Source organism: Euphorbia lathyris, chromosome 9 (genome assembly GCF_963576675.1).
Source record: "Euphorbia lathyris chromosome 9, ddEupLath1.1, whole genome shotgun sequence".
NCBI lineage: Eukaryota > Viridiplantae > Streptophyta > Magnoliopsida > Malpighiales > Euphorbiaceae > Euphorbia > Euphorbia lathyris.
In genome coordinates, this window is record NC_088918.1 from 24,635,493 (window position 1) to 24,661,326 (window position 25,834).

The following is a 25,834-nucleotide window of genomic DNA, read 5'->3' on the forward strand; positions in this document are numbered from 1 at the left end:
AACTCATTAACCCTTATCACTGAGGACGGAGATACCTTAAGTGGGGAAGGAAATCAGACCCGTGTGGACCCCTCCTTATGGTATATACAGTAGATATATTGAAGATTCGGATAAGATTATGATGAATTATAGTAGAATAAGATGAATGACCCGTGATAGGGGAAGAAGACTCGGATGAGGAACCTTTCATAATAGAAAAGGATATTTCAAAATTTCAAAAACTTCAAAAAAATTTGTTTTGCTATTTTTAAGGAATAATGATCTTGCGAATGCAGTGTGGGAAGAGTTCTTCGATCGAAAAGTCGAAGATTGACAAGCACTGGATCAATGGTAGAAGTCAAACCCATTTTTCTGAGATAGCAAACATAAATCAATTTGGGAAACAAGTGAGTGTGTGACTTGTGCGGAATCTCGGTAGCGTTTGAGTGGAAAGCGAAAATCTCTTTGTAGGAGGCAAGCTCGATCAACAAGAACCTTGATCATCTAAGTGGAAGAGAATGTCAAGGGGAAGTTTGGCTATAGTCAAACTCAACCCCAATCATGGGAAAGGTCATCCTAAACATTGGCAATGCTCCAAGGAGGATTAGACGACCAGTGGTGGATTAGACATATCAACGTACGCTGGTAGTGGAGTTCGAGTTGGCATAGAAAACACTATAGGGGGACAAAGATACCCTAACGTCGGATCTTCGCCAATCCTGGACCAGTTGTCGGTACTGATTTAAGCGATCCACCTTAGTCAACTAAAATTTAAAAGTGATAAAAGAAATTAAATCATAAACGAAATAATAAATCATAAATATTTGAAAATCTCTTGCTCAACTAAAATTTGTTTAATATAATTGCTTACAGATTTTCAGTTCATACATTACAACATTACATTCATGTTATTTGATAACCTTTTCAAGGATCAAATGATGGAATATCAGACAAAAGAGAATATAATGCACGATATAATGTTCTATCCAAGATATCTCTATAAGGGTCCTCCTTTCTCTTCTTCAATAAGTAATCCATATTGCTTCTAACTTGAGATTTCACCTGCATATACATCTCATTTGCATTACCTTTTTGTTGCAATAACTCTTCTTTCCCCTTCGTTTTTATCGGCTTTCCAAACAGAGAATAGACACGTCCGGTTGGTATCTTAGGTATAACACCTGGGATAAATAATTCTCCATCCGAAACCTCTCTTTTACCCTCGCCTCTGTAATATTCGACACCATATTTATCATCGATGCAAACTATAACCAGTTTTGATCACATGGATCTTAATGACCATGCAGTATTTGGTCATTCATACGCTTATTAAAATCCTAAGGTGGATATTCAAAGCATCCTACGATTTAGATTTAATAAGCCTAGATCTAACGGTGAATGACTAAATTCACTTGGTCATTAAGGTCCATATGAACATTCTGATCTACATATTATAAATCTGAAGCTGAGAATGCTTAATTTTCCTTTGATAGAAATGAAGTAATAATCACCTGACTCTTACTGCTTTGCTCATGAAATCTCTAATGAAGTCATTCAACACAGGGATTTTCAATAGGTCATGATAATCAAGAGCCATCTGCCACAGCCATAAAACAGCATAAAATTATTACATTATGAACATGTAAACTTAATTTCGGATCAAGCACTGCGAGATATCCCTCGAAAAAATTAAAAAGAAAAAGAGAAGTAAGCGAAAGACTCACGTGTGATATATCTTCTTCTCCAACAGATGCAAATGGTACAATTGTGGCCCCGAACCTAGCAGCCATCCTCACAAATTCTGGCTTTTCAGGCCATATTATTTTATATTCTTCGCCCTGAAAATTACTGAGTTGTTAAAACTAAAGATTAAGAAGAACCCAGATCTAGTAACAATATGTAAACTCAATGAACTTATTTATGGAAAAATATGTATGTGTGTGCGCTCGAGGCACTGTATACTCTTATTCAATTACAATTATGTCAGAACTTAAAGTTCTAGCGTCATAAATAGAATAGGAATTTAGGAGAGAAGAAGATTGGAAATAGGGAAGGAAGAAGTTAGAAAGAAGAAAGAAATATTCTTTAAATTTCAGGATACCTCAAATGTACAAGCATGACCCCTTAAATAGGAAGGCATAAGGACTGGAATTGGACTTAGCCCCTCTTAGCTCATCAAGAAGTTACTGAATCACTGGAATTGGAAACTCCCTACAATCTACACAGAATCTCTATGTACCTTCCTTTTTCTTAACTAATAACACATGGGAGGCATAAGGACTAGTGCTAGGTTGTATTACCCCATTCGTTAACATTTCGGCTACCAATCTCTCAATCCCATTTTTTTAATGGTAGGAATACCTATATGGCCTAACATTGATGGGATCTATAGCATTTTTTAGTGGTATGGCATGGTCATGGGACCTTTTTGGAGGTAATGCTTTTGGTGGAAGGAACATGGTGTGGTATTTGTTAAGCAAGGGTTGAAATGTAGGTGAGATCTGGGGAATGTATGTTGTCTCAATAGGAGGATTACTGACGTCTCTAACGGACATTAAACATAATCTAGAGGTGACTCCCTTCCATCTCTTAGAAACTAGGTGATTGACACTTTTAAGGGACATACTCTTTAGTTTGGGTTTTTCAGTCATTCCCTCTAATTCTAAGGGTTTGTTGTCTTTGTGAATTATCAATTTATTGAACTCAAAGTCAAACGTGACTGGGTGTGCCTTCTCATCCAATTCGAAACAAGTATAAGGTCAGAATCTCCTAGTTCAAGCACTCTCACAGTGAACTGAAACTTAGAGTTGTGCATAGACCAATTAAACTCATCACATTTAAGACTTACAATGAGTTGCCTGCAATCAGCAACTGTCACAACTGCAGGTTTGACTTGTAGGAGAGGTAATTTGGCCTCCATTGCTACCTTTTGGTCCACGAAGCTATGTGTGCTTCCACTGTCAATGAGAATCATAATGATTCTCTTATTCAGCACCCCTTTCAAACGCAAGGTGTTCTGTGTCACTCCTCCATCTAGGGCATTGACAGATAATGATATTGGTTCAGTGCCTTCACCCAACATCTCTTGGCAGGTATGGCTTCCTCAGCTTCTACTATTTCCCCTTCCTTCTCCCCTTCTTCATCTAGATTAAGGGCATTCAGCATTGATGACCTGGGAAATATCTTTCCCCACACTTCCAGCAAGCCCAGGGGTCTTTTTATAGGCCAAGGCTGGTAAGGGAGGCTAGGGATCAAGTGGTTTAGGAGTTAGGATCGAGTTCGTGTTTTGGTTAAGGGCTGATGTATTTGGTTTGTAGGTTTATAGAGGTGTAGGATTCCATATCTTATTAGGAATGGAAGGTTTGAAAGTGGATGTAGGTTTAAGTGCCTCAGTCATCTCCTTAACATGGTTCTCCAGTAACTGAGCCTTCTTGATCGCAGTATAGATGTCTGGTGGTTTGAACGATTTTACTATTGACCTTAATTCAAAGATGAAACTAGATATATAAAAGGACTCTATTATGGTGGGAGGGAACCTCTCCATCTTAAGTTTTAATGCCTCAAATTGATCATGATACTCAGCCACAGTGGAGGTCTGTTTGAGTTAAGTCAGTTGCTCTACCACATCTGCGGTCTCCGTCTCCTGGAATCTCTTAACTATTTCCTCAATGAAATCCCCCCACGTTGGTGCTGGTTTAGCCTTAATCCAGTTCTTGAACCATTTGTCCGCTCTTCCTTCTAAATAGATGCCTACCAGATCTAACTTTTTTTCTTCTGAAACTTTGAAAAGTTGAAAATATTTGAGGCACTTACTTAACCAGTTTTCCACCTCTATTCCTTCAAACGCAGGTAGCTCACGTTTTGGAAGCATTTTGTTAAAAATTGGGGCTCTGTTGTTAGTCTCCCCAGAGGTGTTTGGATTTCTAAGGATTCCTATCAGGGTTGATGGCAGAAGAGGGAGAAGCTCCTTGTGAAGAGCTCTGGCTATTACGTATGAGTTGAATTAGGGAAGAAATAGTGTTGAGTTGACCCTTCCTAAACTGGTTTTGTTCTAGGATGAATGTATCAATGTGCTGGTTCCGTGCAGCTTGCACATCTTGAAACAAGGCTTTCATGGAGTACATTCGCATCGCAGTGATCCCCGCTTGTTCCTTCATCCGAACAGTTATTTCCTTGATTTGTTGTTCAAGATTCTCCATGGCTTTTCGGTGAGCTTCCCTGGTTCTCTTGGCGGCGTTGCTGACCATTCACTATGGCACAGCCAGAGGAAGGTTGTCTGTGATACTAATGTCAGAACTTGGCGTCAGAAATAGAATAGGAATTTAGGAGAGAAGAAGAAGATTGGAATTAGGGAAGAAAGAAGTTTGATATCTTAATATCTCACAAGGCTATATATAACATTATTCACCTTTTACCTTCATAGAAATATACACAACAATAAAACTGTGAGCATGAATCAAATACTTTAAAAAACATATTCATTTTTCTGCAGTCATGCAATTAGCAAAATTAAGCCGTCACTTTAATAGTATAGCAACAGAATCCAATTTGAGCCCTCAACTTCTACTTGGCAGTCAAATTTAGTGAAAAGTGATCATTGAGCTAAATAAAATTTGAAGTTCTTAAATACTTCCAATTTTTAACTAAAAATGCAAATATATACATGTATTTATATTCAATTTTACAAATATATTTCTATATTAATAATCAATTTTTGAAGTCGAAAATCTAGATTTAATACATCACTTTTTCATTAAATTTCAATCTAACATTTCTGTTTTTCGATTATCTTTAGGGATGTCATGGAAGCAATTGAACTAAAAGCTCAAGCTGATAGTTAAAGGTCCACTTCATATTAATATCTGACAAGGGAAAAGTACAAATAAAATCTGTGGTTTCATTGGTTTGTAAGGTTTCATTAATCTGCATGTAGATGAAAATATTTTTTTTTTTCAAAAGCAGGCATGTGTTTTACACACTTAGCAAAAAAGAAATTTGACTAACATTGTTCGACAAATCATCATGTCAGAAAGAAAAGAACATTTTAGTGTGCAGCAAAGTCAACATATCACATCATCACAGTCAACATGACACGTCATCAAAGACTAACACCGTTAATTAAATTCCTTCTTTTTGCTAACGTGTAAAACACATGCCCTCTTTTGCAAAAAAAAAAAAATAAAACTACATTCCTCTATTTGCAAATCAATGTGGTTTTTATTTGTATTTGTCCCTATTTTTTAACAGCCCAAATGGAGCATAAAATTATTTACAATTTAAGCTTCATTAGAAAACTGGTTGAAATAAATAAAATAAGGTTGGTAATTTGGCACCTTGTAATGGAAAGCCTCCCTTCCACCTCCAGGACAAAGAAGCACATGTGATTTGGATGATAATAATTTAAAACAATTGCTTCCAGTGACAGGTACTGCACCCATTAGTTGTACCCAATCAATTTCTGTAGTAACATTCAATGGTTCAAGCCTCCCATTAAATAGCATTGGATGAGCTAAACCATGAACCATAAGATTTTTCTCTTCTAAAAAAGCTTCAACAATGGCTGCCACTTCAAGTCCCATTAACATGTGATTACCCACTAGTAATACAGGACCTTCATCTGGAACCCCAGCAAGCCCTCTCACTATCTTTCCATCATCCAGAGTTGAGAACACAGCATAACTTCCAGCCATCCTTAACAACCTGAAATGTATGAGATCGTGATTGTGATTATAGTATTAGGCTGGGACGAGGAAGGACAGATTAATGTAGTAGGATGCATTTTAAATCAGCTGAATTACCCAAGTGTTTCATCAAAACAAAATTTGTATTCTGACATGCTAGGGGGCACAAAGTCTGAGACAATATCATGCCTCTTTGAACGACGGTATTTGCCAGTACATTTTATAATAGAGAGCAAACTATAGCGTCCTTCCTGTGCCATCATAGAGAATATTGTATCAAATAGGAAAAGAAAGTGAAAATTTACATTTATATAATTGCATTGCATAATATGCTGCTTCTCACCTACCATTAAAAGTGCATGTCCATTGTCTTTGAAGGAACGAACTGTGCAATTTTGCAATGAACTTTGAAGATACTCAGCTTCATCTTTACTGGGAACCATATTATCTTTGTGACTACAATCAATAAGTAACCATTAAATTTCCATTCTATAAACGTTTACCTATCGCAAACAAGAAACAAGCGAGTGAAGAAACTTTTGAGCATGATTTTACCAGATGGTTTGATTATATTTGTTAGCGATAATATTTCGTAAATAAACTTAGGATAATATTTCGTAATTATCTTAATCTGTATTATCGCTAACAATATTGTCCTCATTCATATAATATGATCACACGACTCTCTCCAAAATTGCTGCTAACTCTAACAAGTCATATAGCAGCTCTAAAAGCAGAAAAGTACATCATATCATAATGACTACAAATGCAACATGGCTAGTGATTAAATCATGAAATCGAAAAGAATAACACAATGATGTCCACTAAATAGATCATTATAAAGTACATAGCAAAGAATTGAGGAACCAAGCAGAATAAAAGGAGAATACAGACCTCGCGAGCACTAGGACTTCTGCTTTTACAGCATGAAGATGGGAATTAGCATAAGCAGCTGCTGAATTGAGTAATTTCAACTTCCAAAGAACAGTGTCCTTCGGAAAGATATCGGCTAAAGCCTAAAAATAGACATATTAATAATTTTTGATGGTCCTAACTCCTAACAATAAAAATGAAAGTCAGAAACTCTTTCTGTCCATAAGTTTGTAAATGGGATGAATAAAATATACAAAGAGACCCAACACTATGAACATGCCAAAATAACAGATGAAAAACTAGAAAGTGCATCCTTACAGAAAGATGGGGCAAAAAGCCAATAAGATTGGCTGACAATTGTTCGATTTGTAATCTGGGAGAAAGTCTATGCTCGATATCAGCCATTGCCATCTCCACTGGATTACCTGGTTCACGAAAAGAAAAATCAGCGACAGAAGAGCAAAGCTCTTTCTTTTTGTACTGGTCCTTAAAGCCATTTGAAAACTGCAAAATGTTGAACAATAAGATAAAACATCTTTATTTATCTGACTGTGTTGCACGGAAACAGAAACTGAAACTGAAACGGACACTGGGAAATGTTGATTTCTAAAACATTATAGCTAGGAAACGGTAATGGAAACGGAAAAGAAACTGAAACGGAAACGGATACGAAACCAGACACGCTAATGAAGAAGAGTTTCCATGCAACATACTCTGAAGATGAACTTTATGTTTCTAGAGTTTGCTCGAAGTCAAATGTGTTACTGATAAAACCCATGATTTTATCTGTGATGACCCGACAGAGTTGCAGGACAGTAAAATACAGTAGTTTGCATTAAACTTATTGATCAAGGACAAAGATCAATCACTAACAAATAATTATTGTTCAGGATTTTAAGCATACATACCAGTAATGATAAGAGGAAAAGAGGAATCTTTTATATGTTATTCCTCACATAGAAGTCATGGTATTCAAAAGAAGGTAGTTGAATCAATTTTAGTTTTACTGAATCAGACATTAGCAGAAAAAGTTATAAATGCAACTAACACCTCAAAGCAACAGATTGCATACCCAAAATGCAACTAAGAATATAGGGAACTGCGTTATGTAATCCTTTAGGCAAAGCCTCCAAGATAGGAATCAAGGGTTGCAGCAGCGACCTGCCGAAAAATGTTGCTACAATAAAAATAATGTCAGATGAACTTGGAGTTTAACAATCAAGATGTCATCAAGAATGTATATATAATTAATAAATTACTGCTAATCTGGCACTAACCTGGATTGGATAGTATTAGAACAAGATCAATGTTAGGATTACGGGCAGCAACAGCAAGTGCTAGACATCCCCCTAAGGAATCCCCTACTAGATAAATTGGCTTCTTCGGGGATGACGCATGCTCGAGTCTCACAGTTTCTTCAACAAATTTCACCAAACCTTCAAGAAATAGAACCCACTTAAGCTACCGATAAACAGAAAACTTCACACGTACTATAGAATAGGGCGGCCCGGTCGCATTACGCGTCCCCGCTGAGCGAGGGTCCGGGGAGGGGTCCCACCACAAGGGTGTATTGGGGGCAAGCCTTCCCTTGCCAGTTTAATTAGCAAGAGGCCGCTCCTAAGACTCGAACCCGTGACCTCTGGTCACACGGCAACAACGTTTTTACCGTTGCGCCAAGGCTCGCCCTCCACACGTACTATAGAATGAATTAGTAAAAATGTGGAGTGGCAATCTAAAACATGTAAGCTTTATAGCTTCTTGTGGTATGAAAAACTCGTATCTAAAAGAATAATCTCAGTGAATTATCAACAGTATAAAGGAAATAAATATTAATTTGAGAAGGATATGTAAGACCTTCTAATGGAGTTCTGTCATAGACTGGAATATGAAGGCACTGAACTGCAAACACCCTGCATATACGAAAATTATAATGATGAACATCTTCTTTTAACAACATATCGCAGCTACATGAAATTGAAAGAACAAAAACTTAAGGCCTTACTTCCCAAGGGCTTTATGGTGCAAAGTAAGTCCCAAGCCAACACCATCTAGCCCTGCATATCAATCCAAAATAAAAAGTTTCAGTGTTCTAAAATCTCCTAAGACCAATGCTAAAAGTTGAATCCACCATTACTATCAAACAAACATGCAAATCACTTGCAGGAATCCCGAATCCTGTTTATTATTTTTTCTACCTTTGAAAACCTTGAAGTGAAGTCAATATTGCATCTTGTAATTCATCAGAAGGATTACCTGGTAAATACAGCAGAACTGGAGAATTTTTCAAAGGTTGGCCGCACTCAACAGGGCAAAACCACCGAGGCGGACCGCCATCAGGTTGAATTATCTCCCTGGCTTCTTCAAGATAATCCTTCACTGTCTTGGTCCCATAACCATCATCCCAGAACAGTTCCAAATCTTTCGAAACAGCATCTTTCTCCCAATTTTTCTCTGTTCTTGACTTCAATCTCCCATTTCCTCCCTTGATCAAAACTTTATTCTCCTCTTTGTCTTCAGTTCCCTCACCAATAAGAATTTCGTTCTTCTCTTTTTGTCCAGTGAAAGAAGCTCCTCCATTCACACTGACTGAATTAGATGACAACACAGAATCACTACCACCTAAACGTTGTACTCTCACATGAAACTGTGGCTTAATTTCTGAATATGTTAAAGTACAAGGAAATATCACAGAAGGAACAATCAATGCCATGGTTTGTGTAGACAGTGGCAGAATACTTGCACCTTCTATAATCACATTTCAAGATTCACCATTGAACCACTTGATATTTGCTTCAAGCGCTTTGGAAGGTTCTAACTTGAGCAATTATAACACAGTTTTTCTGTCATGACCCTTTACCAATTATACATTTAGAATCCTTTCAAATAACAAGCATAGAAACTTCAAATGTTCTTAAGTACGCCAAACACACTTAGAGTGTTCCTTAAACTACTGCAACTGAATTACTCATATACTTCATGCCTTCTTGTATTTAACATCAAAACAACTAAAAACCTAAAAATGAGGTGCAGAGATTCTATAACACACAATTCTAGAGTTGTGATGTATGCGACAATAAAATGCCAGTTAGAAATTTTTATTGAGTTCAGAAATGTCTGAAAAAAAAACTCAAATATCTGACAGATTTAATGTAAACATGAAATAAGCATTTGTTATAAACAAAAAAAAAGGTATGAAAACTCGATAGGATCTATAGCTATATTTGATTGAAATTTAATTCTCATTAAAAAAAATCAAATCGTAATGTCAGTTATGTATTTGAAGAATTTACATTACATTTTATTACTTCCTGTAACTATCTTTCAATGTATCTATTCCTCTTTCAATTTTTCTACATAACAATAGAAGTATTATTCTTTGCTAAAAATATATAATTGGGATGCTTAATTAAACCACTATGACAATACAACTAATCTATGAAACTTGCATCAGAAATGACTTCTATAAACAAGGTAAAATTATAAGTTTTTAAGAGGCACTACATATTTTAATGGGCTTACACTTTTCACATTCTGTTGAAAGAATATTATACTTTGTTTCCCCTTTATCAAGCTATACTTTAATTCTTTATCCAATAGACCCTTTTCTTTCATTCTTTATCCAATATTATACTTATTTTTCCATAGCTCCTAAATACCTCCTAATCTCATGATTTTCTGTAATTAGTTTCACAGAACAAAAGAATGCAATAGTTATGGCTTGTTTTATGGCAATAATTGTGCGTTTTAAGCATCACTAATACATTATATAACAATTTTGTATAAGCCTTGTGTTTTCACAATTTATCATAAAAATTAAAATAAAGTTTTATATTGTGTAATGACTTCAGTTCTAAAATCAAACCAAGTAAAAGATCTTCACGAATGGAGGGCGTAATCTGAATCGAAATGCTGAGTTCGCTTTCTCGAATTTGGCCCTAATCGAGCGTCCTGTTTCAATCCCCATCGTCAACCAGGAATCACGGTGCTGGAATCAGTGTAGAATTGATGAACAAGATCTTGCTGTTGTACTGTTTCACAACCCACCTACAAACATTATCACAAACACATAAGAAACATTTCCTTTCAATTGATCGTTTTTTGTTCTTCAATATAAAAGGGGGAATGTCATCCCGAAATTGAGAATGAGTTACCTGAAAAGCACTAACAGGTGGAGTAGCCATAATTTTAGTTAAACTGTAAGAGGAAAAACAAAATTTGCTTTTGGACGTCAGGAAAGAGCTCGACGAAGGAAGATTATACAGTAAGCATTGTCAAGTCGTGGATCCAGCATTATACGATGTTCTTAAAATCAAAGAAGAAAAAGGGCTGTGCTCATGCAAAATTGATTATTTTCAATTCTCAAGAACAGTTTCCTGAGTGTGGTATAGAGGAGGGAAGCTGTGTGTTTTTTTTTTTTTTTTTTTTTTTATGAAAATGCTCATTATCATGAAAAAGAAAAAAAACACAGAGAGAATAATGACAAACATAATCTCATACAAGTACAATTTAATACAAGATTAAAGAAAAGAAGAAAAAGACTACTAGACTGATAAAATTCATGAAAGCTATGATAAAAACAATCAATTATAAATCATATAATTCTAGTAAATCTAAATCTACAAAATCCAATTTTCATCGTTTAGGTTCTATTGAATATTCAGATATGAATCATTTTTTTGTACCACAAATCTAGTGATCTATGGACGAAATTAATCGTTTCCGTTCTTGTTAAATCGGAAAATGTATAAATGAAAGAATTATAGAGAGAAGATGCAGTTCATACGGACAACACATATCTGATAAAAATATATTAACTTAAACTAAAAAGAAATAACAATAAAAAAAATATAGGAAACCAAATCGGTGAAAGGTTCTTCGAACTAAATCAGCAAAAGAGGAAAGTAGATTTATAAAAGAGAGGAATAAATAAGAAGAGATGAGGAAGAACAAGAGGGAAAGGTGTGTTTCTAATATAGGATTAATATATCACAAATTTGTTTCAAAATGCTATTGATCTTTTAAATTTATTAAGTGTTTCATTGGTCTGAATTTATTTAAAATTGCATTAAGAAGTTGAGGAAGAGGTGATGAAAGGTAGTCCCGAGCTATATTTCGAGAGTCTCAATTAATGGATAAGTGTATCCCGTCGTTATTAAGAATAAATATGGTTTAAATCCAAGTATTAAATCCATAGGATTTACACTCACAAGTATCAAATTACTCGATTTTATAACGTTATCTAAGCGGTGAATACTTTGGTTTTGGTTTTTTAACTAATATAAAAAAAACTACTCGTAAGCTATATGTGAGATAAATTTTAGTTTAAAGCTCTTATAGGATGAGACGGATTGTGTTAAGTTACAATATATAAAGAATGATATTTCAGATAATACACGAGTAATATTTGAATCGTGCAAAAATGGTTATGAATAAACCAACCAACTCCGTTAAGTACTTTAGTTCGTGATTCCTTTGAAAAGGTGATACTAATTTTAATCAATTTAGAAACTAGGGTCTGTAAGTTCTATGGCTTGTCAATTCGTATGGTTTTCGGATTATTAATCCTAGTAAGGCAACACCTATATGAATCTTAATGAATTTGAAAGTTTGTAATCGACCTACGCAATAGCAAATTATGAGAATCAAAACAAGAAAATATATTAACAATTGTAATGGAAATGAAACTCATAAATTATATTTAAAACTGTGAAAATAGTTTAAGCGGAATTCAACTGAATCTAATACATAGAAATAGTACAAGTTAACAAGAAAAAGGAAAGAGAACTCAGCCCTTAGAACTAGCTCATCAAACTCAAAGTCGTCGCTTTGGACTTAGAGGTGGAACTTCGAGCTTGGGGAAGGATGATGGAATCATAACTTCGTCAAGATGATGGAAGAATTTTACCACAACCAAGTTCTCAAAGTGTAAGGTACTCTAGAGCATAGAAGCTGAATGAATCTAATTGGGTGCGAAGCACCCTTATGTATACAAAAATATGCCTTAGGGTAGAATCGTAAATTACAATTGCATTGTAGATGTTCTCAAAAAAGGTGGAAAAGTGGGTTACACAGCATGTGACCAAGTGCCACGACATGTTGATCGTTGACTCATTAATCACCCGGTTTGTGACTCATTGGACACGCCATGTGGGATTCTTCGGCAGTTTCTATTTCTTCTTTTCAAACTCACACACCGTATGGGATGTGCCACATAGCATGTTGACTTAGTTGCCTCAGTGGAATCAGTTGATTCAGGTGAGAGGATTTCATCATGTCAGCCTCCGCCGAACTTGTCTCTTCTACTCCACGCGATATGTGGACTTCCTCATACGTTGTATAGGATGTAAAACATAGATTTCTCCTTTTCACATGGCATATAGGCCCTTTTCAGTCTCCATTGCATGGTCTCATCTTTTCCGCATCCTTTCATGTCCAGTTTGCGAGAATATTTTATAAGCCTGTAAATATAAACATTAAACCCGAGATTATTTATTTTTATTGAAATTAACTAAAAGTGTGTAAAACACTCTTTATTCGTCCATTTATTATGTAGCATATGAATTGAAGCATTAAAATGAACCAAATACTCAAAATAAACCGTAAAACATTCTTAAAATATATGGATAAAACGTTCATATCAACCTTCTCACACTTAAAGTTTTACTTGTTCTCAAGTAAATGATTTCAAAAAATGGAGGATTGAGAAATTGATAAACAAACCTCTCAATTTAACTAAGTACAAGTTTTTGAAACTGTGATTTTATGAGGAGACTTTCAGAGGCACCCAGCAAATATAAAAGCTATCAAATTCAACCTTGAAAGTTCATTAATTAATCGTAATAGGCAATATTGATAAAAATTGACCCTTCACTGAAAACTTCATTGCACATCGCCAAACTTTATTGGGGCCAAAGAAATAATAGAGAAAAGCAATAAAGGCACACAACAATTTTAGTGTGGAAACCTCTTCAACAAGATATAAAAACCACGGGACCCGTAGGCCTCTTAAATCTCCACTATCAAAGGATTACAATTTTTGGACGGACAAAACTGAAACGAAAAACTCTCGCTCTCTCACACAAACTCAAAACCTAAGTTACATCTCCTAGTTAACTAGCCTTGAGAATGTGGAATACATCAACTAAAGGCTTAAAGCCTATCTATAAGGGAACTCCCCCTTGACTTCCTTATTTCTAAGCAATGTGGGATTCACACATCCCTTTACAACACTTTCAACCAATGTGGGATTTGGGGAGATATCCCAACAAATCCTCCCTCGACCCAAATCCCCATATATCTCAACATCTTCAGAAAACCGAACCCTCTTTGCAGTCTTCTTTTTCTTCATTCTGCTAAGGGAACATCCATCCAGATAATAAATTTGTTTCCCTCTTTTCATTCCTTGTAATATCAAGCTTCCACCTTTGAACACTTTGCAAAACTTGTCGGCTCTAACATATTTGTACCCACGTGAAGCCAACTCTCCCAACGAAATTATATTGGCTCTAGCACTAGGCACAAACTTCACATCAGCAAGTGTTTTGACAACACCATTGTGGAGCTTCAGGCGAACTCTTCTGACGCCTTCAATCTTCATCTTCGAATTGCTCCCACTCCGAATGTAGCCAAAATCTCCATCAACCTGTAAAGTATCAAAACAAGCTCGATCTCTACAAATATGAATATCAGCAGCAGAATCTAACACCCAATCAGAATGATCTTCAACAAGATCATCCGTAGCAGTCAATAAAAAAATCACAATCTTCAACCACAATAGTAGAGGATTCACCATTTTTACCATTACCCTTCCGTAGACTCTTCAAGTCCTCCCTAAACTGTGGGCAACAGGATTCCATGTGACCGGATTCACCATAATAAAAGCACTCAACAGTACTCATATCCTTTTGCCGAGATCTTGATCTCCCGCCACGGTCACTCTTCTTATGGTTCCTCCCCCTTTCTCCACTCTCTCTAGCTATGAGTATCTTGGGACAACTGTCATCTTCTCGCATCATCTTCTTATTCTCTTTCAAAGCCGCCATCACATCATTTAACTGCAACGCGTTCTTCCCCATTAACATCGTTTGCACTAACGACTTGAAAGGTCTAGGCAAAGAAGCTAACAGGAGCAAAGACTGCTCTTCATCCTCAATCTTCTCTCCAATACTCAATAACTGACACACCAATTGATTAAAATTATTAATGTGGTCAAGAATGTTACCTCCATGTTCCATTCTGAGTGTGTACAAATCCATCTTCAGACACAACCGGCTAGCCAACGACTTCGACAAATAAGTGCTCTTCAACTTCTTCCATAACTCTTTCGGAGATGTCTCCATCAACACAGTCATCTTAATTTGGGGAGCAAGGGCTAACCTGATAGTGCTGACAACCTTCCTCTGAATCGTACTCCATTCAGTATCTTTCATACCGTCGAGCTTCTTCTCTAACGCGATGTCAAGACCCTGCTGCACCAAATAGTCTTGAATCGTACTTTGCCACAATGTGAAATTACTCTTTCCATCAAAGGGCGGAATCTCATACTTGAACGTTGTAGACGACATCTTCTCTACAGCTCGGCTTATACTCTTCCTCTATTATATACCCTCCTTATTGAGAAATTGATAAACAAACCTCTCAATTTAACTAAGTACAAGTTTTTGAAACTGTGATTTTATGAGGAGACTTTCAGAGGCACCCAGCAAATATAAAAGCTATCAAATTCAACCTTGAAAGTTCATTAATTAATCATAATAGGCAATATTGATAAAAATTGACCCTTCACTGAAAACTTCATTGCACATCGCCAAACTTTGTTGGGGCCAAACAAACAAACACACACCCACACAAAGAAATAATAGAGAAAAGCAATAAAGGCACACAACAATTTTAGCGTGGAAACCTCTTCAACAAGAGATAAAAACCACGGGACCCGTAGGCCTTTTAAATCTCCACTATCAAAGGATTACAATTTTTGGACGGACAAAACCGTAACAAAAAACCCTCGCTCTCTCACACAAACTCAAAACCTAAGTTACACCTCCTAGTTAACTAGCCTTGAGAATGTGGAATACATCAACTAAAGGCTTAAAACCTAATTATAAGGGAACTCCCCCTTGACTTCCTTATTTCTAAGCAATGTGGGATTCACACATCCCTTTACAATACTTTTAACCAATGTGGGATTTGAGGAGATATCTCAACACAAACGTGGTTCACTCAATCATACAAAATTTTGGATGTGGGTGTTTACTCTCTTCTTTATACTTACTAAGAGTCACAATGAGTTTGCACATTTATCAGTACATCCGTTTTGTTAAGATCAAAACAATATTAAAAAATAATCATGAAATGAGGTTGTAATGTGGTTGAAGTTAAAGTAAAGAAAAATGTTTATTTTAAGGCACAAGTTTTAGCACTAAATTATATTTATGTCACATGTACTTTACTCAAATGATATCGGTAGGATCATGCTATGGTTTGTACTCGTCTTGACATATCACATGCAATGCATGTAGTTAATAAATACATGTCCAATCTTGATAAAGAACATTAGAAATATTGTGAAATGGATTTTTTGAAATAATTAAAGGGTACTACTAATGTTTGTTTAAAATTTGGAAGGAGTAAAAGCATGGTGGCTAGACTATGTAGGAGATCTTGACAGAAGAAAATCCATCATAGATGATGTGTTTACCTTTGGTGGTGTTATTATCAGTTAGAAAGCTACTTTGTAACCTATAGTTGCATTATCACTATCGAACTAGAATATATGACTATAGTTGAAGCTGTAAAATAAACTATTGGCTACGAGGTTCAATTGGTGAGCTGTGTTCAAATTTACATAAGATAGCTATTCATTATGATAGCCAGAGTGTTATACATTTTGACGAAAGACTAGATATGTTTCATTAAAGAACGAGCCACATTGATGTGAAATACCATTTTATTCGAGATATTATTTCTGAAGAAATAATTAACGTTTATAAAATTGGTGTTGCAGGAAATCCAACCAATATAATGATGAAGTCTCTTTTAGTAAGCAGGTTCAATCATTGCTTGAACTTAATCGATGTTTGCGATAACTGAGTTGGCTCGAAAGAGCATACGACGAAGGTAGAATAGTTAAGTGGTTTTAAATCAAGGTAGAGATTTGTGATATGTGATTTGAAATTCAACGTTGTTCTTTTCTTTTTTCTTTTTTTCTTTTCTTATGTTCATCTACATTTTGACTTGGATATTTACATCAACAAATTGAGTCATATTTCTTCTATAAATACATGTAAAATGGTATAGTTTAGCATCCCAAACATTCACAATTTTGTTAGCATTTGAGAGTAATTCTATTTAAGAGGATTTGTGAGGTTTTTAATGTATTGAAATTGTTAGTTTTTGTTCTTAGTATTTTAGCATTTTCCCATTTTGGGTATTTTGGTCTTTTCTTTACTTTCTGAATAAGGCTATATATAGCTCTTGTATTGGTACTTTGAACATATACGAAAATTGAGTAAATAGTGTTTGGCTATTTTCTCTCCAAAAGCCTGTGTTCATCCTATTTCTTTTCTACTGCTTCTATTCTTTCACATGGTATCAGAGCCTGAGGAATCGATCTGATTTCTGATTATCGTCGACTACCGTTTTTCATTCGCAACTGCGTCTTCTCTCGATCCAGTACTTCTTCTCCTATTCTCTCGATCCAAGTTCATCATGGATAATGATGATTTTCGCTCATTATCTCCCAGGCGAGATCGATCTAGGTCAGATTCAACCCCTACCTCAAAACTTTTCCGATTGAATACAAATGATACACCTGGAGCTGTTCTGGTAAGTTCATCTTTAACTGGTGAGAATTATTTTGCTTGGAGTCACGCAATGCTTCTTGCGTTACGCGCAAAGAAGAAAATCGTGTTTGTACAACAAACCGATATTGAACCAGATGTAGATTCAGAGGAATATGAAGCTTGGGATCAGGTTGACAACATGGTGAAATCATGGATTCTCAATTCTATAAGTAAGGAGCTTGCAGAATCATTCTTCTATCCAACTACTTCTCGATCTCTCTGGAATGAGCTTGAGAATCGATTTGGTACTTCTAATGGACCACAGTTATACAAGCTTGCTAAATATCTCTCTACCTTTTGTCAAGGTAATCTACCAGTCTCAAGCTATTTTACACAATTATCTCGTCTCTGGAATGAATTTGATCATCTTAGACCACCACCATTGTGTAAATGTGGAGCACATTCTAAAATGATGGCTCAACAAGAGGGCGATAGATTATTACAGTTTCTTCTTGGATTGAATGATGGATATGATAACGTGAAGGATCAAATTCTTCTTCTCGAGCCTCTTCCAGATCTTAACAAGGCATATTCAATGATTATGCAAGTTGAAAAATAGAGAGAAGTCAGTTCATCTCAACATGTTGAAATTGCTAATTTCAGTAAGCAGTCCAATTCACAAACTAGTCGAAGATCTTTTCCTTCTACTGGATCTAGCACAGCCAGTTCGACTCCTGCATCTAGCACAGGATCAAATTCTAACTCTCAGAAGAAAGATTTTGTGCGAAAAGACGACAGATATTGTGATCATTGTGATCGAACAGGACATACAAGAGAGACTTGTTTTCGACTTACTGGTTATCCAGATTGGTACAATGCAAATTTCAAGAAGGATGGGAAGAAGAAGGGGAAATCTGATCAAGCTCATTGTGCTGCATCTATGGAGCCATCTACAGATATCTATGGAGGAGATGTTTCACCTCAATTTGCTTTATATATTGATTCTGCAATCTTGAAAGCGTTAAAGACTCAACAAAATTCCTCTGTGCAAGATGCTTTTACACCATTTGTAGGTGTAGTTGGTATGTTTCCTAACTCAACTATTAACATAGACTGGATTGTGGATAGTGGAGCAACATCACATATGAGTGGATGTTTGCATTTGTTTTCCTCTGTGTCTAAGCTAGCTAATCCTAAGTCTGTGCATCTTCCTAATGGACATAGTGTTATGGTTGATATAGTTGGTATAATCTCTTTTACACAGACTTTTAAGCTACATAATGTCTTTTACATTCCTGCTTTTAAGTACAATCTGATGTCTGTTGGTCAGCTATTGACTCAGGCTAAGGTGACAGTCCAATTTCATATTGATCATTGTGTCTTACAATCCTCTTCTACTGGCTCCAATCTAGCTATAGGCTCATTTTCAAATGGACTGTATCACATATCTGCAGAGTCATTCTCTAAACTGACTCTACAAAACTATGTTTCTCCCTCTTCTCAATGTAATGTTGTTTCTCAACCGCCAATTCTACCACAAGACCTATGGCACCAGAGGTTAGGACATCCATCCCCTGCTCTTTTGCCTCATATTCAAGAGATTCCTTTTTACCCTGAGTCTCATTCTTGTCCTATGTGTCCCCTAGCAAAGCAGAAAAGGATGTCATTTCCCACTAGCCATATCTCTAACCAAACGAAACTAGATATGTTACATATGGATTTATGGGGCCCTTATCTTAAAACCTCATTGACTGGTGCAAATTATTTCCTTACCATAGTCGATGATCATACTAGGTTCACTTGGTTGATTCTCCTTCAAAATAAAGCATAGGTGTCATTTGCTATTGAAAATTTCTTAAACATGGTTTATACTCAATTCTCTAGTTCAGTCAAGGTTATTAGGACTGATAATGGTAAAGAATTTTTCAATAACAAATGTTATCAACTCCTTACCAAACTTGGCATCCTTCACCACCATAGTTGTGTTTATACTCCACAACAGAATGGTGTTGTGGAGAGAAAACATGAACACATCCTAGCTGTTGCCAGAGCTTTGCTCTTTCAAGCTTCAATGCCCACTCTGTTTTGGGGAGAAGCAGTTACTATGGCTGCTCATTTAATCAACTTTCTTCTTAGTAAACTTCTAAAATGGTCCACTCTTTATTCTCAATTCTATTCTACATCAACATCTTACCATATTCTGAAGGTTTTTGGATGTCAATGTTTCCATACTATCACTCATCACAAATCAAAATTAGAGCCCAGGGCTAGTGAAGGGGTTTTCTAGGGTATCCGGTGAATCAAAAGGGATATAAAATATGGGATGTTACTCAAGAAAAACTCATAGTGTCTAGGGATGTCATGTTTTATGAACAAATATTCCCCTATTCTATTCTCAAAACCTCTTCTAAGGTTCCTCTTCCTTGTCCCATTGATGATCCCATCTTACTTGATTCTATATCTGTTCCACCACCACTACCACAACAATCTCCAATTCCCTCACAGTATATCCCTACTGATGATTCAGTTCTTTCTTCTCCTAATCCTGCCGTTACAGAACCTACTTCTTGATAAGTCTATATTTATACATATTTTTATATCTTAATTCCTTAGGGTTTAGTTTTAGTTTTGTTGTTTAGGTGCACGTTTACCTTGTTTTCTGTTTTGTAGGTATTTTTGTGTAATATCCCAAATTATATATATTTAAGCTATTTGCTAAAATGAATTATTTAGAAGGAGTTAAGGCTAAAATATAATTACTGTTAGGAATTGTTTTAAAAGATATTATAAATATAGGGACCAATATGGAAATTTGACCAATTGGTGGTAAATTAAAATCTTCTATTACGCAGATCACCTTCTTCCCCACATTCAAGCTTCATTTCCATTCTACAATCTTCACATACCTTGTTCTTCCTCATTTCTTTACCGTTTTTGACGTTCTTTGTACCGAAACGAAGCTCTCAACTCCAGCTACAAGTGCATGTAAGTTTTATTGTGAGATTTTGAGTTTATAAAAATCGTTTAGAGAGAGAAAATTCGTCACTTTTGCTATTCTCTCTATTTCTCGGTCCTATGTTCATTATTTTGCAATTCTAACACCAAAAATGGACTCAGGGGGTCGATTTACCTATGGATACACTAGATTTTGATGCATGCAAGGAGTTTTGAGGTGTAATCGGAGCTACACCGGAAAAAGTAAGAAATCTAACCAAAGTTTAATTTTCCGGTTAATTTTGGATGTTTTGAGAGTGATTCTAGACTCCTGGAATCATAAGGAACAAAGTGATATAATTAATTTCTCAAAACAATCAACTTTAATTTTTCCGATAGGCGGATCCCGAACACCGATGATATTTTCCGGTGACATACGAAATAAGTGCAGAAAAATTATTTGGTTAAGTTCAGAATATTCTAAATATTATTTGGAGCAACATTAATTCTTGGACCTTGGCCAAATTCCTTACCGTTTAGTCTCTATAAATTACGAAAGTATATAGTCGGGTGAAATTAAGGAAAATAAATTAAATTGGGTTAAAAATAATTTTTGGATCCTTATTTAAATAAATATTCAGAATATATAATTTTAAAAATAAGGGTTGAAGGAAGATTGGACTAAGCATAATTAATTAATTATGCTCTTAAGATTATTGGTTAGTTAATTTGATCGGTATAGATATTATGAAAATGAATTATAAGTATATATGTTTATATTGTTATTTGCTTATGAGTAAATTTGGAAGTAAAGTATTGGAATTGCTGACAGTTATGGAACTGTCAGATGATTGATGTCCAACCGGGTTGATAATTGCAGTCTATGGAGTACCGGTTTGGACTTTGGATATTTTTAAATATAGAAGTGTATTTTATTGTAGGGTTGACCCTAGTTATTACTAGGAGGATGTCCATTTTATAGGGGAGACTCTGCCGAATTTTCGGTAGACATTCTGTAAAACGAGACAAAATAAATTTTAATATTTCCCTAAACATATATAAATTCTAAAAATAATATTATCTCTTTTAGATACTCAACTGGTAGGAGGAGCAGCAGTACCTGAAAATTAGGACAGTTGGCTAGGAGCAATTTGTGAGTTAATTATATGTTATGCATTTTTAATTTAGCATTTGCATTCATAATAAATGATTTCATGATATTTCAAGTAAAGTATTATTTTTACTTATAAGAGTGTCTTATCGTTTATAATAATTTATACGTAATTATTTGTGGATAAATACGTGTTATGGACATGCTTCCTGGTGAGCGGCATCAAGACCTTGTGCGCACAGGTACTATCGGATTATTGGATATTGATGATACTAATGTTGTGAATGTTGTGATATATGGATAAGCTCGGTTGAGATATTCTCGGGCTATATGATATGTGGATTTTGGATTTTAAGTGAGGCTGGGTACGGAATCGGTTGAGTTATTCTCGGTCCTCCAGCTAACTGGGCGTGTGGTCGGTTGAGTTATTCTCGGTCCCCCAGTTATTGGATAAAAGTGATATGGTGATTATTGGTGGATTATTAGATTGGGTATTGAGGTTTAGGGTCCAACACATGTATTAAATCACATATTTATTTATTTACAAGACAATTTTATGAAGCGCATATTGTGTGCATACTTATATTATATATTACTATTATTATTATTATTATGTGTGATATCAATGTTAAATTACTCATGCATTGCATATAATTAATTCACTATGGGAGGTTTGACTCCTTTAATTTTTCAGGTGATTAGAAGTCTCTTGCATCCCAATATCTTCTTCCGGGCGGCACACTTATCTTTATTTGTATAATCCTTCTAGCTAATATAAAATTCTAATTCTAGACCGCGGTACTAGATATACGAGTATTTATTAAATTATATTGCGCAATGATTTAATGTTTAATACTTTTAAATATTTTATTAAAAAAAAATAAATTTATGTAATTGATTAGCTAAGATAATTTAGGCTTGCTACGGGTTCCGGTAGCTTAAGCTTACCCGTTCCCTAGCGCCGGTCACGGTCCGTGGGATGAGTCGTGACAAAGTTGGTATAAGAGCCTAGGTTAAAGATTATATGACCTAGGATGATAGAAAATCTGGATACTGCGGAAATAGGTTTCGAATTCGTCTTTGACAGTCTTCTTATAACTAGAGTTCAGCGTACCGTAAGAGTCTGTTATTTTCTAATCCTTCCTTATTTATTCACAAAATGAGGCAATCAATATCTAAAATAGTTTAAACCGAATTAGTAAAAGAACTAATTACACGTGATCTTGATTATGAGATTTTATTCGCAAAAAGTGTAATGATTTATTACCCCAACTACCTCCTCGGAGAAGAAGATGCAGTTTAGAAGGCAAACGAACTAGAGGACTAAACAATTGGAATCTCATTTGAACCAACAAGTTCGACAAAAAGAAATAATTTTCTCTATAAATGGAGGCGGTTTAAAATTCAATCAATTCTTTCCATTGTCCTTCATTCGTTCTATCAGTATTTACATTTCTCCTCAACCTCCGGCTTACCAAACTACTATTATATTTTCTTATGAATTGTGACTTCAATGCCTTACATTAAAGCTTATCTCATTTTGCCCTCAATTCCTAAATGCGACACATATATCCATAATTTGGTTAGTTTTCTTTCATGTCTCTAACGAACCTAGAACTTATTAACCCTTTTGATCATCTACTAACCTTCGTACCACACACACAACTATTCACCTCAACTCAACTTGTACAAATTTTGATAAGATGATATCAGTTTGGTGGAAATTATCGCAATTTATGTTAGTTGAAAGGTTTTTCAGAATGATACATACTATGTATGATGGTGTCACAAATTACCTTATGGACTAGCTAATTAAGTAGAGAAAAATGCAACAGCTATCTTACTATACATATGGTAGAATGCTCTTTGAAGAGTGATGTATAAGTATGGTTCAAGGATAATATCTAAACTTAAATGCAAAGTATGATGTGGGATAAATTTAAGAAATTATTTAATGAAGTTATCGTTATAATGGAAAAAAAATTTGCAACCATAAGAAAAAGGTAATAATATCCATGGTATAAATTATCATGGTCCTTATTATGTTACAACTAGTAGATATTCGTAAGCAGTGTAGGCATATGACAAATAATGTTCGCAGAGAAAAAAAAAACCAATTAACCTCCTTTTTCAGCGGTCTTCATCTAGTGTATTAAGACCAAACAACTTATTCCAATGGGGAATATTTCTACATCATCTTAATTCCAGAATGTGTGGGATGCATTTGGGTCAGCTGAGTCATTTTGTTTGTAGAGACGGGACAGTTGTCAGAAATTCATAGTCTGAACAGTGACAAGGTAGAGTGTAATTCACTCTTACTCCACAAGATAATGAGACTTGAAATGTTTCATGGGATGCTATAGTATTTTGGATCTTGGTGTTACTCATTCTTTTATTGCTCTTTGCTTTCCTATAATAATAAATATGACTCTAGAAAGGTTAGAGTTCTCATTATCTGTTGCTACTCCACTAAGCAACTTGGTGAAAACAGATCTTGTATTTTCTTCTTGTCTTGTTACGGTAGAAGGAAGAAATCTACTAGCAGATTTGATTCTATTAGATGCGATTGATTTTGATGTCATTTTTGGGAATGGATTGGTTATCTCAATATTTTACCACTTTAGATTGTCGTGCGAAGGTGGTGAGATTTAACATACCGGGAGATGTTGAATTCGAATTCAAATTCAAAGGCAATAAAGATACTTCCTCTTCGATTTTGATATCAACCATAGCAGCTTGTTGCATAAAGGGTGTAGAGGATATTTGGTCTTAGTCAAGTATACAATGGCAGCTGAGGGTAAAGTAGAGAATGTTCATGTTGTTAATGAATTCCTAGATGTTTTTTTTCTTTCTTGAGGAATTACCGAGGTTATCTATTGAAAGAGAAATTGAGTTTTGTATTGACTTAGTTCTTGGTACTACCCCAATATCCATGCCACCTTACAGAATGGCACCATCAGAATTGAAAGAGTTGAAGGAACAATTGCAAGATTTAATTGATAAAGGCTTCATTCGATCTAGCGTGTATCCTTGGGATGCTCTTGTGTTGTTCATTCAGAAGAAAGATGTGTCACTTCGGCTTTGCATTGATTATAGACAATTGAATAAAGTGACAATCCGTAACAAATACCCTCTTCCTCGAATTGATGATTTATTTGATCAGTTGCAAAGTGCGTGTCACTTCTCTAAAATTGATTTGCGGTCTGGATATCATTAGTTGAGAATCAGGAGCGAAGATATACCCAAGACATCATTTAGAACACGATATGGCCATTATGAATTTTTGGTGATGTCGTTTGGCTTAACCGATGCACCAACATCATTTATAATTCTAATGAATATGGTGTTTAGGTCATTCTTAGACTATTTTGTGATTTTATTCATTGATTATATTTTGATATATTCACTTAGCAATGTAGAACACGTATACCATTTGAGGACGATATTGCAGACTTTGAGAGAACAACTTTATGCCAAGTTCACTAAATGTGAATTTAGAATGGAAAGTCTGTCTTTCTTAGAACATGTGTTGTCCAAACATGAAATACAAGTATATTACAAAAAGGTAGAACTAATCACCAATTGGAAGAGACCTATACCACTATAACCGAATTCGTAGTTTTCTAAGTTTAGTCGGCTAACATAGGAGATTTGTTCAAGATTTTTCCAATATATCAACACTTTTAACTCGGCTAACTCAGAAAAATGTTCCTTTTATATGGTCAAAAGCATGTGAGAATAGTTTTCAAAAGCTAAAAGAATGTTTGACTTCAACATCAGTATTATCATCTGGATCAGGAGGATGCACTGTATATTCTAATTTTTCTAGAGTTGGCTTAGGCTGTGTTTTGATGTAAAATGGTAGGGTTGTAGTTTATGCTTCGAGACAGTTAAAGAAATATGAACAAAACTATCATACTCACGACTTAGAGATGGCAGCAGTAGTATTTGCACTAAAGATCTAGAGACATTATATGTATGGAGAAACTTGTTAAATTTACATGTATCGCAAATGTCTTAAATACATTTTCTAGCAAAGGGATTTGGATTTTTAAGGCAGAGACATTGTATGAATCTTTTTGAAGGATTGTGATTGGATCATATTATACCTTTCAGGTAAAGCTAATGTTGTGGCAAATGCTCTAAGTAGAAAATCTTCAGGAAGTCTAGCTCATATTATCTTAGAAAGAAGACCTTTGATTAAAGAAATGCACGATCTGTATGATTCTGAAGTGCAACTAGAGTTGGATCATCAGGGCACATTCTTAGCTCACTTTAAGATTAGATCGGTATTACTTGATAGAATCAAGGCAGCTCAATCAAGAGATCCTCAGTTGTGTAAGACTATAGATGAATTGAATGATGGTGAGGCTCGAGATTTTAGAATTGACGATGGTGGATGTCTACGATATGGAGACCGATTTTGTGTTCCCAATGTAGATGATTTGAGGAAAGCGATCATGGAAGAAGCACAC

General features: G+C 35.3%; 1 protein-coding gene across 1 annotated transcript; it reads right to left on the minus strand.

Moving 5' to 3' along the window:
• Positions 1-795: 795 nt before the first annotated feature.
• Positions 796-9,659, minus strand: LOC136205198 (phytyl ester synthase 1, chloroplastic-like). The gene is made up of 13 exons (XM_065995703.1): positions 8,787-9,659; positions 8,536-8,587; positions 8,388-8,443; positions 7,811-7,969; positions 7,606-7,710; positions 6,852-6,958; positions 6,555-6,676; positions 6,008-6,116; positions 5,778-5,911; positions 5,313-5,679; positions 1,704-1,817; positions 1,491-1,576; positions 796-1,207 (listed from the first exon to the last, which is right to left on the minus strand). Exons 1-13 carry the CDS (start codon positions 9,241-9,243, stop codon positions 904-906), a joined length of 2,172 nt encoding a protein of 723 aa, XP_065851775.1. The 5' UTR covers positions 9,244-9,659; the 3' UTR covers positions 796-903.
• Between the last annotated feature and the right edge of the window lie 16,175 nt (positions 9,660-25,834).

Coding starts and splice junctions, on each gene's coding strand:
- LOC136205198 (XM_065995703.1), bottom strand. CDS start 9,243: ATGGCATTGATTGTTCCTTCTGTGATATTTCCTTGTACTTTAACATAT. Junction 5,680..5,777: donor TGTTTTGATGAAACACTTGG/GTAATTCAGCTG, acceptor CATACATTTCAG/GTTGTTAAGGATGGCTGGAA. Junction 1,208..1,490: donor AGCAAAGCAGTAAGAGTCAG/GTGATTATTACT, acceptor CGAATATTACAG/AGGCGAGGGTAAAAGAGAGG.